Source organism: Crinia signifera, chromosome 6 (genome assembly GCF_055691185.1).
Source record: "Crinia signifera chromosome 6, ASM5569118v1, whole genome shotgun sequence".
In the NCBI taxonomy this organism is placed as follows: domain Eukaryota; kingdom Metazoa; phylum Chordata; class Amphibia; order Anura; family Myobatrachidae; genus Crinia; species Crinia signifera.
The window spans coordinates 182,668,010-182,686,119 of NC_139222.1; the positions used below are offsets into that span (position 1 = coordinate 182,668,010).

The 18,110-nt window shown below is 42.8% G+C and overlaps 1 protein-coding gene across 1 annotated transcript in view; it reads left to right on the plus strand.

Annotated features, from left to right (window-relative positions):
* The window catches only part of TBCD (tubulin folding cofactor D), a 282,149-nt gene that overhangs the window by 56,314 nt on the left and 207,725 nt on the right, over window positions 1-18,110 (plus strand). Inside the window, exons 12-14 of the mRNA XM_083148360.1 lie at window positions 4,628-4,688; window positions 5,095-5,169; window positions 14,949-15,043. Of these exons, the coding sequence (XP_083004486.1) occupies window positions 4,628-4,688; window positions 5,095-5,169; window positions 14,949-15,043 (231 nt within the window). The remainder of the gene's footprint in view (window positions 1-4,627; window positions 4,689-5,094; window positions 5,170-14,948; window positions 15,044-18,110) is intronic.

Sequence of the window (18,110 nt, forward strand, 5' to 3'; positions counted from 1 at the left end):
TACACAGCATAAGACTGAAAGCTCCCTTTTAGCCTTTCATTGCTGCCTACAGACAGTGGAGGCAGACATTATGGGGTCAGTTCAATTAGCCACGAGTGGAACAAGTTGCTGTGGTAATAGGATGAAAACGCTGCGAACAGCACAACAACGCACCCCTTCTCAGCTACATCTCTCCCCGAACTTCCGGTGTTATGTACAGAGCCCTGTAGTACTGCTAACGGAAATATGTGAACAGCTAGAGTGGAAAATAGCTTAGCTTACTCTTATCTGGACCGGTTGCTAATTGAATTGACCCCTATACATACATACATATGACAGAACCAATTTTTATTGGAATACATCCTTCCATGTGACAGTATTTATGGCACAAACTAATACCCCTTTCAGACAGAAAAATCCCCAAAACCCAGGTATTTCCCGGATACAAAAACCCGGGTAGAACTAGGCAGCAAGGTGCACACAGAGATGAGGTCATCAAAAGTGGGTGGTGACTGCTCACTGCATTGCATTAACCATGGCATGACACAAGGATATGTTGTAAACAAGTTTTATTGTTTTTATATACTGGAAGGTACATGTTACCTCACATGGCTGTCGGTATATTTGCAATGTTTGAGTACACTGTGGCATCTTTGAATGTCCCAGTCATCTGTTTGCCGATATCCTCCTCCCCTCTCACTGCCAGCAGCTCTCACCTCTTGCTTCTTCCAGTGGGCCATGCTATCCTTTTTTCAGCTCCCTAATGACCTCAGAGGCCAGCCCCATTGCCATGCCCTCCCAGCCAATCAGAGAGGCCCATCCTCACAACCAATCAGCCAGCACCCCACCAGGAGAGCCAATCAGTGCCTAACAATGTGTAATATTCCCAAAAACCCGGGTCGTTTCCTTTCAGACAGCCGGCGACCCGGGTTTTTGGAATACAGACCCGGCAAAAACCCAGGTAATGGGTAAGCTAATGGTGATGATTTTATCTGTGTTGTTTTGGTATTTGTGTATTATCACTGCGCACATCTGCGCAACGTAGTTGGTGTAGTCAGATTGCATCGCATGCGATGGTACTTGGTGTAGTTTAATGGCGCCACTGCCCGTGAATCGCATACGATGCGATCATGTGCAATGTGATGTGATTTAACACACCCCCACTATTACTTAGCACACCCCCACTATCCACGTCACCCCAAAGTGTGGCAAGCGGAAGCAGTATGCGTCCTCCCGACCTGTTCATACCCCCACTATCCACATAGGCATGGAGTTGAGTTTATATAGTGTGGGGTGTGCAGCTAGACACTGAGCCCGAAGCGTGGCGAGCAGACGTGGAATACACGTCAAGTAATCCGCGTCCCCTCGCTGTGCTCGCCACGCTTCAGGCTTTATAAAATCAACGCGCCAACGTGGATAGTGGAGTTATGAACAGGTTGGGAGGACGCGTACCGCTTCCCCTCGCACTGCTTCGGGGTGACATGGATAGTGGTGGGGTTGCTAAAAGTGGATAGTAATGGTGTGCTAAATCGCATGCAATCGCATGCGATTTTCATGGGATGCGATCCGCAGGCAGGGATGCTGTGAAACTGCACAAGTACCATTGCATGCAAATCGCATGCAATGCTATCCTACTACGCTAAATAGGATAGTACGTTAAATACTTAATGGGCGCCGTAATATTACACAAGTACTGTTGTGTTTTTTTTTTTTTTTATCTTCGCACCTGGTGGTTACAATGTTGGCATGCCCTGAGTTCACCTCTCTGCTGTCTCAAAATGTCTGCAAGTAGGTATTTTCCCAGAACCCTTTGCAGCACCTAAAAACCTAAATAATAAAGATCTTGCTTCAGGCACATTTAAGAAGAGGTACTTTTGTCTTCACAGTACAAATTGTTCCACATTACTTTGAGTTACACCTATGTGAAAGAAGTTCTTGTCACACTGGAACAGCAATTGTCACATGCAAGTCTGCGGGATTGCCTTGTTTGTGCTTCCAATCCCTGTTTGAATAGAAAGGGCCGTGGAAATGAAGAGGGGTTGAACATGTTGAATAGGTATTGTGTGCTTGCTGACTGACACACGGTCCTGGAACATTGATATTTATATAAACAAATCAAAGCTGCTTGCTCTCCTCTCTTAAAGAGACACTAACACAGAGAAAAGGAAAGGAGTTATAATCATTCCTAATATGGACAGCATCATAGGACAAATATGTGCTCCTAAAAAAAAAACCAGCCTCACACTACGGGACGCAGTCATTAGGTCAACAGTGAAAAGTCAATATCAACCACTATTTGTCAACATGGAAAAAGGTCGACATGAGTTTTACATGATTTTTTTTGTTAAAACTAACGTGTTCATACTTTACCATCCCAGTGGACATGGAGAGAAAATAAAAAAAGTGTGCTGAGTGCAGCGAGATATACAGTGTCTATGTCGACATAGACACAAAAAAGGGTGAAAACCCCATGTTGACCTTTTTGCTTGTGCCGATCCTTTTGACAGTGTTGACCAATAGTGGTCTTGTGTCCTAGAACAGGCTATGCCAGAAGATTATGAGCTGGCATTGTCTGTTTTAAAAAAAAAAAATTAGAATATATTTACTGTGTTGATATGTGCAGGTAACTTCTGAGGCAGAACTCGGGGAGGCAATGGAGTCATCTGCCGCCCGGCTCCTACTCTCAAGGGGGCACCTCTCCGCCACTGCCAGTTTAAAACCATTAATTGAAAGCCATCAAAATCGCTTCTGTGGCTAAGTTTTTTTTCTCTCTCTCTCTCTCTCTCTCTCTCTCTCTCTCTCTGTATGTGTATATATATGTATGTATATATATATATATATATGGGAAAAAAGAGGGAACAGGGGGGCGCCCAATAGTGCAATATCGTTTTATTTAAAAATGACACAAATATAAAATCATAGTCACTCTATGTACAAGACTTGTACCAAATTATACATCTGGAGTGGGCTGGTTACCACTAGTTTCAAAACATTTCCACTGGCAAAATCAGCAAACACAGCGTCTCCGCTACAGACTGGTTAAACTCACGGGACCTCTGCAAAGCAGACACGGAGATAATTGCCGGCGTCTCCGGCTGCTGCAGGCTGGCGTTGGTTCGGCTAAAAGCGTGAGCTGGTTGCCAGGGGCTTGGATCACTTCACGTTGGCCACGCCCCTACGCGTTTCGTCAGAGACTTCACCCACTGACGAAGTACTATTTGCATTCTCCTGAGAAAGCGGTGTATGCCCCGAAACGGCCCGTCGAGGCAAATAAACAAAGTTTGTTTTTTCATCAAGAAGCTGCAGTGCCGTGTCTGTTCTTGGATTTCCTGGAACCCTGCTGTGTATGTATACCTGCAAAGGCACGCAGCCTACGCTGAACCATTGGTGATAGTGCCGGTCCAACTGGACATATATATATATATATATATATATATATATATATATATATATATATATATATATAGCAGAACTCTTGCGCCAAGTAATAGTCACCAATTGAACCAGTCAGTGAAAAAGGCCCTTGTGAGTCCACTCAGGGTAGTATGGGCACCAAAGTCCAAATGGGGACCCGCAGCAACTTTTCTCTATAGGTGAAAGTCTCTGGAATCCAGAGTGGGTGATCTGGAAAAAGGCAGAGAAAAGGCGCTCCATAGTGCAGTAACAAACTTATAAAATTTATTAAGGATAAAAGGTATCCAGGTACACAATTAATGAGACTCGTACCATAAGTAAAAACTCTGTGGGCTGGTTACCACAAGATATAGTATAAAACCATAGGCAAACTGCTCACACTCTGTGCCCGGACCGGAGCTCCACTCGACCGCCGCGATGCTGGTTTGCAGGGAAGCGTGCGGGGACCAGACCAATCCAGGAATCAGGTGGTGACGTGCAGGAGAGCGTAGTAGGCCACGAAGTCCTTGTGACGAAACGCGTCAGGGCGTGGCCTACTACGCTCTCCTGCACGTCACCACCTGATTCCTGGATTGGTCTGGTCCCCGCACGCTTCCCTGCAAACCAGCATCGCAGCGGTCGAGTGGAGCTCCGGTCCGGGCACAGAGTGTGAGCAGTTTGCCTATGGTTTTATACTATATCTTGTGGTAACCAGCCCACAGAGTTTTTACTTATGGTACGAGTCTCATTAATTGTGTACCTGGATACCTTTTATCCTTAATACATTTTATAAGTTTGTTACTGCACTATAAAGTGCCTTTTCTCTGCCTTTTTCCATATATATATATATATATATATATATATATATATATATATATATATATATATATATATATATATATATATATATATATATATATATATATATATATATATATATATATATAAATAAATATATATTTCATAACAGACTCTATAGATTTTGAATAATGGTGTCTGTGTGTGTGTGGGCACAAATATTCATCTTGCCTCTGGGCAACTGGGACAAACTTAGGCCACTGGGTAACTTAATAATGCACCATTGAATGAAACAAATCAAAGACTCTAGTTATGTTTATATTTTTTATGGATTAATGTATGTTAATATACAGTAAGGATTTCGTATAGCTGAGATTTACAGGATACTGTACATTGTGTAAACGAACCTGGCTGCTAATGCTTTTCTTTTACCATCTCCCATTTTATCTCTTAACAGAACAGTTGCTGGTGGGGCTGAAGGACAAAGATACCATTGTCCGATGGTCTGCAGCAAAAGGGTAGGCCTACCTGCTTAGTGCTGTATAGTAAATAGTGGTTGAAAGATTTTTTTCTTTTGTCCTAACCGTTAAAGATCTCTCACAGTTGGCAAAGTAAACATTATTGTAGTAAAATTTGCTGAGCCCCAAGGGCATTAGCTAGAGATGTTTACGCTCTTTATTTCCTTGTAACTTTCTGTAACAAAATCTCTTGTATAGTGCTTATAAGAGTCCTTTTCGAGCCTTTACAGTCTAGATATGTTTCCCTTGGTAAGGCACAATAGTTACGGGGTTACATGAAAGAATCATGTTAGTTACATCTCTTGAACTGGCATACCACTTGGGTTTATTAGGTAGTTTTTTTTTTGTTAAATTACATTTTTTGCCATTTATTCGAAAGCTTCAACCTATTAAATCCCTTTTCTAGGATTGGACGTATAACGGGGCGTCTCCCAAGAGACTTGGCAGATGACGTGGTGGGGTCTGTGCTCGATTGCTTTAGGTAATTTGATGCATAAAATGTTGAACTCTGCTTACAAAGGTATTTGTATGATGTTTGTGTGCAATGTGGAAATTTATACAGTACTGCTACTAAAAGTTTAGGAGGGATGCAGCCAGTTGGATCCTAATAGAATGCCCAATGCAGAATTCTGAAGGTAAGTACCGGCTTTGGGGTAGGCTTAGGCACTTGGAGGGAGGTAAGGTTGGAGTTAGTGGGGAGGTTAGGCTGGGCACGGTTAGGCTGGGGATGTAGGTTGGTAATGGTTATGATGCGGAAGTGAATGGTTATGGTTATGCTGGGTGAGAGGTGGGGATTGGATAAAGACACCATGACCCATCGGATTTCTGACTGCCACGATTCCACTGTTGATATTCTGAATGTTGGGATCTGAACTGTCAGATTTTCATACCCGACAAGCGTAGATAAGCTCTTGTGTGTCAGGATAGTACCAGATTATGACATTGCTTCTTTATGAAGGTTTTGTATGTTTCAACATATTACTTTTAGAATAAAGTCCCGATACTTGTGTAGTTTCACGGCGCCCAATTAGCATACGTATGCCAGCGTAGTGAAATCGCATTGCATGCAATTTGCGGTGCAATGCAATACAATTTTTCATTTTCTAAGCACCCATGCGATGAGATGTGATCCTAGTTCATTTTAAAAGCACCTATGCGATGTTATTCGATGCTATGCGATTTTGCACACCCCCACTATCCACGTCACCCCGAAGTATCCACGCTGGCGTGGAGTTGATCTTATAAAGTGTGGCGAGCTGCCGCGTGAAACGAGCCTGAAGCATTGCGAGCGCAGCAAGCCCCGCGAGGGGCCGTGGATTACTTGGCCTGTATTCCGTGTCCCCTCGTGGGCCTTGCTGCGGGCTTGTTTCACACGGCCCCTCGTGGGGCTCGCTGCACTCGCCACACTTTATAAAAATCAACTCCACGCCGGCGTGGATAGTGGGGGTATGAAAAGGTCGGGAGGACGCATAACCGTGTCCCCTGCAAATATATATATAATATATAAGTATTTCGCCAAATGTTTTTAATATGCATAAGAAAAGTCTAAAAAAACTTTCTTTAGTATCACAAATCTCATTCACTTGCATATAAAATTCAGCTGGGGACAACTAATGTCTCATAGGGTTGTGTCAACCCGTAATCTGAGAAACATTGAGTATCCCAGCTGATACATTTATACACTTTACAACGTGGTCAAGTGTTCAGTTACAAATTTATTATTAATGTACCCCTATAAAACATAATGATACTGCTAATAAATATCATGTCTTAATATTAGAAATTAATAGAAATAAATTAAGAAGTGCCCAAAAAGAGAGTTATCTTTTTTCTCTTTTCTGTGTACAAAATACACAAGTACCAAAGTCCCTTCCTAATGTGTAGGAGTATTGCACATAGTCTGCTATACAGATTAAGAAACTGTTACATTGATTTGCATAGCAGTTACAGGCACCACATGTAAAACATGTGCTGGCTTGTGCTCATTCTTTTAAATTGTTTATACAGTTAAAATCTGTTTATAATGTGGAACCACATACAGTATTTCTTCAGTATTTATACTTTTGAAGAACTGTGCTCATTCCACTGTATAACTCCTAAGGTGCGTACACACGGCTGCAATTATGCATTAAATCGCTGGCAAAATGGTCGCTCAGTGACCATATTGCCAGTAATTTAATGTGCAGCCAGCGATAAATGGCTGGGAGCGCGCTCCCGCGGCCAGCGCTTCATGGTCGCTGGTCGCAGGAGCTTGCTCCTCAGATTCTGCACAAAATTGCAGGTCGCTGGTGCACAAAGCACTGTGCACCAGCGACAAGCGACACTAGCCTCCTGCGCCGGCCGGGTACCCGCCCACCCGCCTTGTCAATCACCGCCCACCCGCCTTGTCACTCACCGCCCACCCGACGGAGACACGGAGCCAGCCCCTGCTTCTTGCTCCGGTCTTCCAGCATTACCGCACACAGCAGCAGCTCCCCCCCATCAGCACACTACTACACAGCCGCACTATCCAGTAAGTGCATAGGCTGTAGTAGAGGGCATTGGTGTCGGGCAGCATGATTATGTTCATGCTGCCCATCGATGGTGAATTGCACCATCGGTGGGCAGCATGAGCATTACCATGCTGCCCCACACCAATAGTATCTGAGCAGATTTAACATGAAGGGGGCATTGGTGTCGGGCAGCATGATTATGTTCATGCTGCCCATCGATGGTGATTTGCACCATCGGTGGGCAGCATGAGCATTACCATGCTTCCCCACACCAATAGTATCTGAGCAGATTTAAAATGAAGGGGGCATTGGTGTCGGGCAGCATGATTATGTTCATGCTGCCCATCGATGGTGATTTGCACCATCGGTGGGCAGCATGAGCATTACCATGCTGCCCCACACCAATAGTATCTGAGCAGATAAAAAATGAATAAATAAATAAATGAATAAAATGAATAAATTAATTTTTTTTTGGGTGGGGGGGGGGGGTTGGGGCAGTGGGGACCGGTGGCAGGGGCCGCACGGCCGTCTTGTGCCCCCACACCCCTGGTGGGAGCGGGGCACTAGCGGCTGGTGCCGCTAGATTATCCTGCCCCTACAAAGATGACCCCTGCTACATCTGTAGGTACTTGTGGATTATCACGGCTCCCATCGCATGCCATCGCATGCCAAATGTAGTGGCATGAGATGGCATGCGATGGGATGCGATTTTAGCCGATTTTTGGTGATTTTTTGAAAAACCGCATGCGATCGCATCGCATACAAACAAATCGCATGCGATGCGATTGCACCCAATTTTGCACTGAAATGCATCCAAATGTCATTTTTCATAGTGTACCACCCTCACTATCAACGTCAACACGAAGCGTGGCGAGCGGACGCGGACACCTGTGAAGCCCGCGAGGGGATGCGGATACCTGTGAAGGTATCCGCGTCCCCTCGCGGGGCTCGCCATACTTCGGGCTCGCTGCGCTCGCCACACTTCGGGTTGATAGTGGGGGTGGTACACTATGAAAAATGACATTTGGGGGCATTTCACATGTTTCCTACACATTTCAATGCATTTGGATGTATTTCAGTGCAAAATCGGGTGCAATCGCATCGCATGCGATGCGATTTTTTTAGCATACGATGGCCATCGTGGGAGCCGTGATACTCCACAAGTACACCATATACAGACTTCCCACAACCCATGTCAATCATAAATGAATTTAAATAGAGGGTAAAAAAAATCTAGTCAAAATTGCTAGCAATTTTCATGGAAAATTGCTGGTCCCTCTGATAAACTGGACACTGAGCAATATATTGCTGAGAAATATATTACGGAGATATATTGCAAGTACACCGAGCAATATATTGCTCAGCAATATATTGCAAGCAATATATTGCTAGCAATATATCTCCCCTGTGTGTACACAGCTCTAGACTATGGTTTCCTGCTTTCCTCCACTACACTTCATACTTAATGACCATGCGCTTGTCACATGGGTTGGGATCATTTGGTCTACAGCATGATGGTCGACAGTATTAGGTTGAAATGGGTCTAGGTCGACATGGTTATAGGTCAAAAGGTCATTAGTTTGACAGGTCATTAGTCGACAATGTCTAGGTCGACATGGGGTTTTTCACAGGTTCAATGCACATCGCATCAGACCTGATCTCAAAATACATGCGACTTGGATGCTTTTTATGCAATATATTGCTGCAATCCCATCAAAATGAACCAATTCAAATATACATTGCCATAGTGTATGGGCACTTTTAGCAAAAGGGGACACAACAACTTAGGGTGCATACACACTGTACAATTTTTTTGACCAATTTGGTTGAAAGACATTTCCATTGAACCCAGTGTCCTGGACTAAAGATGTTGACGAAAGATATTGACAACAGAGGAAAGAAGAAAGATCTAGCTACAGTTTTTATAGGCTCTTTTTGAAAGATATTCAAATTGAGCTGCATGCACAGTTAACGAACAATCTTGATGAACAACTGGCGGGTATGCGCATCATCATTCATCGTTTGTTTGTTGACAATATCTTTTGTCAACATCTTTCGTCCAGGACACTGGGTTCAATGGAAATGTCTTTCAACCAAATTGGTCAAAAAAATTGTACAGTGTGTATGCACCTTAAGAGTGTAAAGTTTGGTACACACTATACAATTCATGAGCCAATGATAATTGGCTGATTGGCCTGGATAGTGTGCATGCAAGAACATTTGCCAATAAGGGGCAGATGTATTAAGCCATAACAAGAGATAAATGCAAGGGTGATAAGGAGAGATAAACATCCAGCCAATCAGCTCCTTACTGACTTTTTTCAAACACAGGCTGTAACATGGCAGTTAGCAGGTGATTGGCTGGACGTTTATCTCTCCTTATCACCCTGGCATTTATCTCTTGTTAAGGCTTAATACATCTGCCCCAGTATGACTTAAACATTCCTGCAATAGTCATATCAGGAAACCCCGATCTGGTGTGCTCTCAGTCCCATCTTACTGAAGAGATCTGAAGAAAGTATATATCATGTTAAACTGGGAACCCATCTATACAATTGTATGGATGGGTTCTATACAAGGAAGAGCTTACTAGATTGTAAGCTCCTCCGAGCAGGGCCCTCTTCCCTCTTGTTGTCAAAGCCCACTTCTCTTCACATTTCACTCACAGCTCTCCTATACTCCAACACTCAGTGACCATCTTTGTAGGCATACTCCTCTCCATCATTGGCCTCAAGCCTCTAGTTGTATGTTGATTGAGTCCTCACTACTTACATTTAAGCTGTAATGTGTATTGAACTGTGGCGCTATTTATTTGTACTGTATTTTTGTTATTTATTCAATGTTATGCCAAGCTTTGTCTCCCTGTATTGTTCCTTTGTACGGCGCTGCGAAACACTTGTGGCGCCTTATAAATAAAATTATAATAATAATAATAATTAAAGGCAATGAAACATTGTCCAACTATGCCTGTCTAATGTTTTTTTTTACAAGACGCTTGGAGTGCTGCACCTCCCCCCTACCTGTATGTATGTATGTATGTATGTATATATGTATCTATGGGGTTGGGATCATTTGGTCTACAGCATGATGGTTGACAGTCATTAGGTCGACATGGGGAAAGGTCGACATGGGAAAAGATCGGCATGGTTCTAGGTTGAAAGGTAATTTGTTTGACAGGTCATTAGTTCGACAATGTCTAGGTCGACAGTGAAAAGGTCAACATGGGGGGTCTTTCACTGTTTTTTTTACCTGAATGTGAACACAGTCGACATGGACACAGTTTAAAGTGCACCGCATCCCCTTGCAGCGCTCGCAATGCGTCGGGCACGGTGCCTCGCTACGCTCAGCACACTACTTTATTCTTCCACCAAGCCCTAGTGGATTGCAGGGCATGAAATACCTCCTGTCGGCACATGTCGGCTCAAAAAAAACCCCCATGTTGACCTTTTGACTGTCGACCTAGACACTGTCGAACTAATGACCTGTTCACCTAGAACCATGTCGACCTTTTCCGATGTCGACCTAGACCCATGTCGACCTTTTCCCATGGCGACCTAATGGTGTCGACTTAATGACGGTCTACCATAATGCTGTAGACCAAATGACCGCATCCCGTATGTATGTATGTATGTGTGTATATATGTATGTATGTATGTATATGTGTGTATATATGTATACTTTTTTGGGTCAGTCTTTGAGAAAGGCTTCCAGCCGAAACGGAACCGTTGACTGCCGACTGCTTGTGTCATAAACTGCAAGGATGGGTGAATATGCTTGTGACCCCCACTATTACTAAAGGCATAAGATTGCCATGTTTTGCCTATAAGTCTGATGCTCAACTTTATGGATTAAATAAATTGTGCTACACTGGACTTTAAAAGGATCAAGGAGTGCTGTCTTCTATGTATCTTTGGATACACAGTTTATATATATATATATATACACACACACACACACACACACACACACACACACACACACACACACACACACACACACACACACACACACACTTACTTTGGTGGTGCGGCACTCCCAGTATAAAAGAAGATGCGGTACACTGAATCAGGTTACAACGTTTCAATGTCGTTTATTTCGACATTTTCGTCAGGTATACAAAGTAACAAACATGTACATACATTTATACCCCCCGTGTGAACGTGATCCAGCGTGTCTTTAGACGCCGGAAGATGACGTCAGGCCCCTAGGTCTGTGTGCTACCATCACCATGGATACAATACAAGATACAAAAAACATACACACAGCGATCATGACATCTGATTGCGCACTGCTAATCAAGTACACTGTACAAAGTATTAAATATAGAGTAATAAGAATAAATTATCTGATCTAATAATGAGAACAACAGCAGTCCCAGGAGATCAATAGGTGCGAGCCTGTTGACAGAACATACAATCAATGCGCATACAAATCAATTTACTTAAAGCATGTAGATCTTAAAAATCTTTGTACATATATCATAAGGCACATAGAATACTAGAAACCACGTTTCAGGTAAGCCAAACTAGAAGGGACATCTAACACTACGATCCATATGTCTTTTCTAAACGAGGAGAATGTATGAGAAATTGTAAGGCAATCGTAAGAAAACAAAGTAAGCAGCATGGTAAGTGGACTAGGTAGTTATTATTTTCTGGTCAAACAGCTAATTCCCAGGTATTCATTCAGACCCCTAGGAAATATCATGTCCAACCTATGGATCCACCGGGTTTCACATTTAAGTAGCTGTAACCCCCTGTTGCCTCCCCGTAAGTTCGGGGGCACATAATCAATCATGCGATATTTAAGCGATGGTAATGAATGCTTCATGGCTAAAAAATGCTTGGGTATCGGCAGATCACATTTGCCGCCTGATAGAGCAGCCCGAATAGTGGATCTATGGGTAGTGATCCGCTCCTTAAAGGTTCTTTCGGTCTTACCGATTTACGATAAGCCGCACGGGCAGATCAATTGATACACAACATAACGGGACTCACAACTGAGTGTGTGTCTTATGGTGTATTTTGTACCCCGATGTGGATGGTAAAACAACGGGCCTGGGATCATACAACTACAGACAGTGCAAGTACATCTAATGCAGCCTCTGGGTGGAGGTTTCTTTTGTTGTCCAAATGCCGATATATCGGTTTTCACTAATATATCACGTAGATTGGGGGGCCCTTTGGTAGCATGACATTAGCCTCGAGTTGGGAATATTAATGTCCCTGTCCGTAGCTACTATTGGCCACAGTTTTTTAGAAACTTTATTAATAGTGGGGCTTGCACTAGAAAATTTTGTCACCCACGGAATGATTTCTTGTGTAGGCTGGATGTTTGTAGATTTAGGCATTAATAACTGATGTCGGGATAAGAGTGCTACCCTGTCTTTGGCTGCTTTTAAGTCATGAAGTTTATAGCCCCTATCCAGAAATTTGTCCATAAGGATGTTTATTTGGACGTCTGCCTCAATTGGGTCAGAAATGATCCATTTGATACGGACCATTTGTGAATATGGTAAGCCTTTGATTAAACTCCTTGGGTGGGCACCTGAACCGTGTAGCAAATTGTTCCTATCGGTCTCTTTTTGGAACAATGTGGTTGAAATAACACCCCCATTTAAATGTATGGCCACATCAAGAAAGTGAATGGAACACTGGTCATAAGACATGGTGAATTTAACCGGACTCTCACCGATGTTATGTTTATCAACAAGTACAATTAGGTCACCAATCGGTCCTGCCCAAAAAATGAGCAGATCGTCGATAAATTAACGGTATAGGAGAATTCTGGCTGCAATGGTAGGATCATCAAAGAAAATTTTTTGTTCAATGAGGAACATAAAAATATTTGCGTAAGCAGGTGCTGCATTCGATCCCATGGAACAACCATTAGTCTGCAGCCAGAATCCTCCGTCATGGATAAAATAATTTTTAGTCAAAATAAATTGGATCAATGACAATAGAAAGTTAATATCTGGACCAGTGTAATCAACCTGAGCACGCAAAAACACACCAATAGCCTCTATACCAGCGGTATGAGGGATAACGGTATAGAGGCTCTTAACGTCTAGTGTCACTAGCCATACCTCATCCATTACCATCGCTTAAATATCGCATGATTGATCATGTGCCCCCGAACTTACGGGGAGGCAACAGGGGGTTACAGCTACTTAAATGTGAAACCCGGTGGATCCATAGGTTGGACACGATATTTCCTAGGGGTCTGAATGAATACCTGGGAATTAGCTGTTTGACCAGAAAATAATAACTACCTAGTCCACTTACCATGCTGCTTACTTGTTTTATTACGATTGCCTTACAATTTCTCATACATTCTCCTAGTTTGTAAGACATAGGGATCGTAGTGTTAGATGTCCCTTCTAGTTTGGCTTACCTGAAACGTGGTTTCTAGTATAAGTTCTATGTGCCTTATGATATATGTACAAAGATTTTTATGATCTACATGCTTTAAGTAAATTGATTTGTATGCGCATTGATTGTATGTTCTGTCAACAGGCTCGCACCTATTGATCTCCTGGGACTGCTGTTGTTCTCATTATTAGATCATATCATTTATTCTTATTACTCTATATTTAATACTTTGTACAGTGTACTTGATTAGCAGTGCGCAATCAGATGTAATGATCGCTGTGTGTATGTTTTTTGTATCTTGTATTGTATCCATGGTGATGGTAGCACGCAGACCTAGGGGCCTGACGTCATCTTCCGGCGTCTAAAGACACACTGGATCACGTTCACACGGGGGGTATAAATGTATGTACATGTTTGTTACTTTGTATACCTGACGAAAATGTCGAAATAAACGACATTGAAACACTGTAACCTGATTCAGTGTACCGCATCTTCTTTTATACTGGGAGTGCCGCACCTCCAAACCACAAGTATCTACATATACAGTGAAGGCACCCGATGAAGTATTGCTCTGTACAGCGCTGAGGCGCTATCGTGTGTGCCGGACTCCTGCTACTCCTATATATATAGGAGTTTCGGCAACATACGTATGTCCTTGAGAACGGGTTAATTCCCGAAACGCCGTCGGATTAAAGGCTTTTTTTACTTCACCTTACTGAGACTGATGAGTGCCGCCTTCTTCACATAATATATATATATATATATATATATATATATATATATATATATATATATATATATATATATATATATATATATATATATATACACACACTTCTTTGAACAGGCGGCACTCGGAGACTGGCTTTAATAGCGTGAGAAAACCTTTATTTGGTTTATTTGTGACATCTACATTTCGGGACTCTTGTCCCCTTCATCAGGATGATAACAGTGTGTATAGTGCAAACAATTTATAAGAAGATTTACCCCTCCTCCTTCTTATAAATTGTTTGCACTATACACACTGTTATCATCCTGATGAAGGGGACAAGAGCCCCGAAACATAGATGTCACAAATAAAGTTTTTTTCACGCTATTAAGCCAGTGTCCGAGTGCCGCCTGTTCAAAGAAGTCTATACAGGATATCCATATATCCCACCGGAGGGCAGCGGAGCCAGTGAGTCCGTGGGGACACCAGAGTGCCGGGACAACGCACATTATATAATATATATATATATATATGTGTCTACATCTCTTTAGCTATGCTGCAGCTATAGCTTAAATCGTCTGATAATTTTATTTTTATTTTATATGGCTACTGATGCATCTTTCTCCACTAGTAGTAAATAATGACGTACAATAGTCTATGCTAATTTAATAATTTATTCTCTCAATAGTTTTCAGGAGACCAACAATGCCTGGCATGGTGGCTGCCTGGCACTGGCTGAGTTGGGCAGAAGAGGTCTGTTGCTTCCCTCGCGGCTTCCAGATGGTAAGTGGCTTAGTTGTTGTTTTATGTGCAGTCATTAAGGCTAAAATTTGCTTATAGTGTCATACATGCAATTTGGTCTTGTTGTGAGATGCAGCTTATTTTAAAGTTGTTCTTGAGTATGTTTCTAAATATTGCAGAGTCCTTTGCAAGAGTGAGATTTAAATATCCTACTTCAAACAATATTACCTGTCTGCATAGCCACACATAGAAGTCCGTAATACTGATTTGAACCAACCATGCCGGTTGGCATTTGGTATATAACAGATGTAATATAGAAAAAAATAGTGCTTTTGCTCTTCTTAGATATCCAGTAAATTTGAAATCCCAAGCAAAAAATTGTCCAAATTACACCTTTGAACAACAAAATAAAAATATGCCCTAAATAAGTGGTTCCCAACACTAGTCCTCAAGTACCCCTAACAGGTCAGGTTTTACAAGTCACCCATTTGGTGCACTGTATATCACCAATTGTTACAGGTTGGGGGTACCAGGGTTTAGAACAACTGCCCTATATCCCTAATTACCATATAATCACTTTGGCGAAGCAACCCCTCTGATTTCTGCCCAATATTCAGCCAGAGCATGAATATTGGGCAGAAATCAGAGAGCGAATGCCATCCTCCGCTCATTCTTTGTCAGAATAAATTAAATGTATGCAAAATGATATACAGGTGGTATAAGGTGCCCAACAAGACTTGCCCAGATATACCCAGACTTCCCTGCTTAGTTCTGTCGAGGCTGCCCTTCCTGGGCTAGTTCCTGTGATTGGTACGATTCTGTAAAACTCAATGGTTTCTGGTGTGATAATAAAATGTAATACTACAGTGTTCTCTGCAGAGTATTTTTCCAACCAGTGTCATCTGTTGATGCAATTATTTTTATGTGCCCTGTATTCGTCTATTGTATTCAACTGTAAGTCTCTGTTTTGCTTATTTGTTTATGTACTCTGTAACTGGGTGCTGCTGATCCCCTGTGATGCCACATAAAGCATAATGATAACCGGTTGGCATCATTTAGCTGGGTGGAGGCCTTTGCAATAATCAAATGTTGATATCTTGACCTTATATTGATTTAAACTCGATTAGCACTTTATATATCTTGTCTGTAGCCTTTTCATAATCAAAGTCTGTAGGATCTGGTCCTTCTAGTGAAATCGGCATCAGATTATTTGTACCCCTTACACACAAAGAAACCCTGTATCGACGAGGGTTGTTGGCGGGGTGCAGTGTGAAAGGGCCTTTTGAAATTACCCAGGTCCAGCAACCCGGCATTCTGACCCAAGTTTAAAAAAAGGGTTAAGGACCCAGGTCCCGTTCACACTGTAGGGAGGAGGCAACATCCACTCCAAGTGCTTCTTCCTCCCCTGCCCTCTGATTATACCACGCCCCCTTTCTGACATCAGCGACCTGGGTTATTGCCAGGTCGCAGTGGGGGCTAAACATCGCAAATGCTGAGTCACTCCTGTGACAGACCGTTGTCTAAATCCCGGGTGCGAACTGGCATTATCGTTGTGAAAGGGGTATTAGCGTGCCCTGCTTCATGCCCTTTCATTAAAATGGTTTTAGTCGTAGAGTACACAAGTTCTCATTCACATTAATCTGTACTTAGTAGTAGTAGTATGTTTATTTATAAGGTGCCACAAAGTGTCCACAGTGCCGTACATAGCGAGAGAAGGATGTTGCAGTAGTCAAGGCGGGAGATGACAAGAGAGTTAATAAGAATTTTGGACGCGTCAGTGGAGAGGAATAGTCTGATGTGTGAGATGTTACGGAGGTGAAAGCGGCTAGACTGCGAGAGAGCACGAATGTGGGAGGCGAAAGAGATGGAGGAGTCAATGATGACACCGAGGCAGCGCGTTTGGTCAGTGGAGGTGATCTCGGTTTCACCAATGCTGATGGAGATAGTGGGAGAAGAGGGGATGTTCAGGGGATGGAAGATTAGAAGTTCAGTTTTAGCCATGTTTAGTTTCAGGAAGCGTTGAGTCATCCAGGCTGAGATGGCCGTGAGGCATTCGGAGACCTTGGACAGTAGTGATGGGGATAGGTCGGGGGAGGAGAGATAGATTAGGGTATCATCAGCATAAAGGTGGTAATGGAATCCGTAGGAGCTGATGAGGGTGCCCAGGGAGGTGGTGTAGAGGGAGAAGAGGAGAGGGCCAAGGGCTGACCATTGGGGAACACCAACTGGCTGCGGTGTACTAGGAGAGGAGGAGCTCAGAGTGGAGACGGAAAAGGAGCGATCGGAGAGGTATGAGGTGAATGAGGAGAAGACCGTGCCAGTGATGCCAAAGGAGCGAAGGGTGTTGAGCAGGAGAGGGTGGTCAAAAGTGTCAAAGGCAGCCGACATATCAAGCTGTATAAGGATAGAAAAGAGGCCTTTGGATTTAGCTAATAGTAGATCGTTAGTGACTTTGGTCAGGGCAGTTTCAGTGGAATGTTAATTATTTGTGACCAAAAAGCAATTGTGCAGCATCTGGGTCACTTTTAAAAATGTATATGTGTTCATTAAGCTATTACCTATAATGAATGAAAAACTGAGTTCAGCAATCATAATTCTAAAAATAAAAGTCCTGCAATTTTAAACTATGAAAATAATAAACTAGAATGGGGAGTTGCATGAAAATTGTGTCAACTAGGGGTCCCACAAAAATATAGTTTCAAAACAAATAATGCACCATGTTCAACATCTAAACACAAAAAGGAGAATTTAATTGGGCACGAGGAAAACATTGCACCCAATGTTGGATGAATGTGTTTATATGTGCTCCCGATATCAACAGAATCCAAAGTATAAAATTGGTTGCAGGACGTGAATGATTTTTCTTACCCCACCCTGATGGTCTTCCCTCCATCCTCCCATTGGGGAGGGAGCTGCTGCTTGAGAACCTTTATATACAGGGGGAGGAATCTCTCATCCTGTCTGACACTGCGACTCACTGAGCAAAAAGTTGCTCTGCAGTGACCTCTATATGAAATGCATCGGGAGGTAGGGGGTCATACTGCACAACTTTCAGCCACTTCACAGTATTGTGAGGCACAGGTCAGTGCTGCACAAATTTCAACTCTGT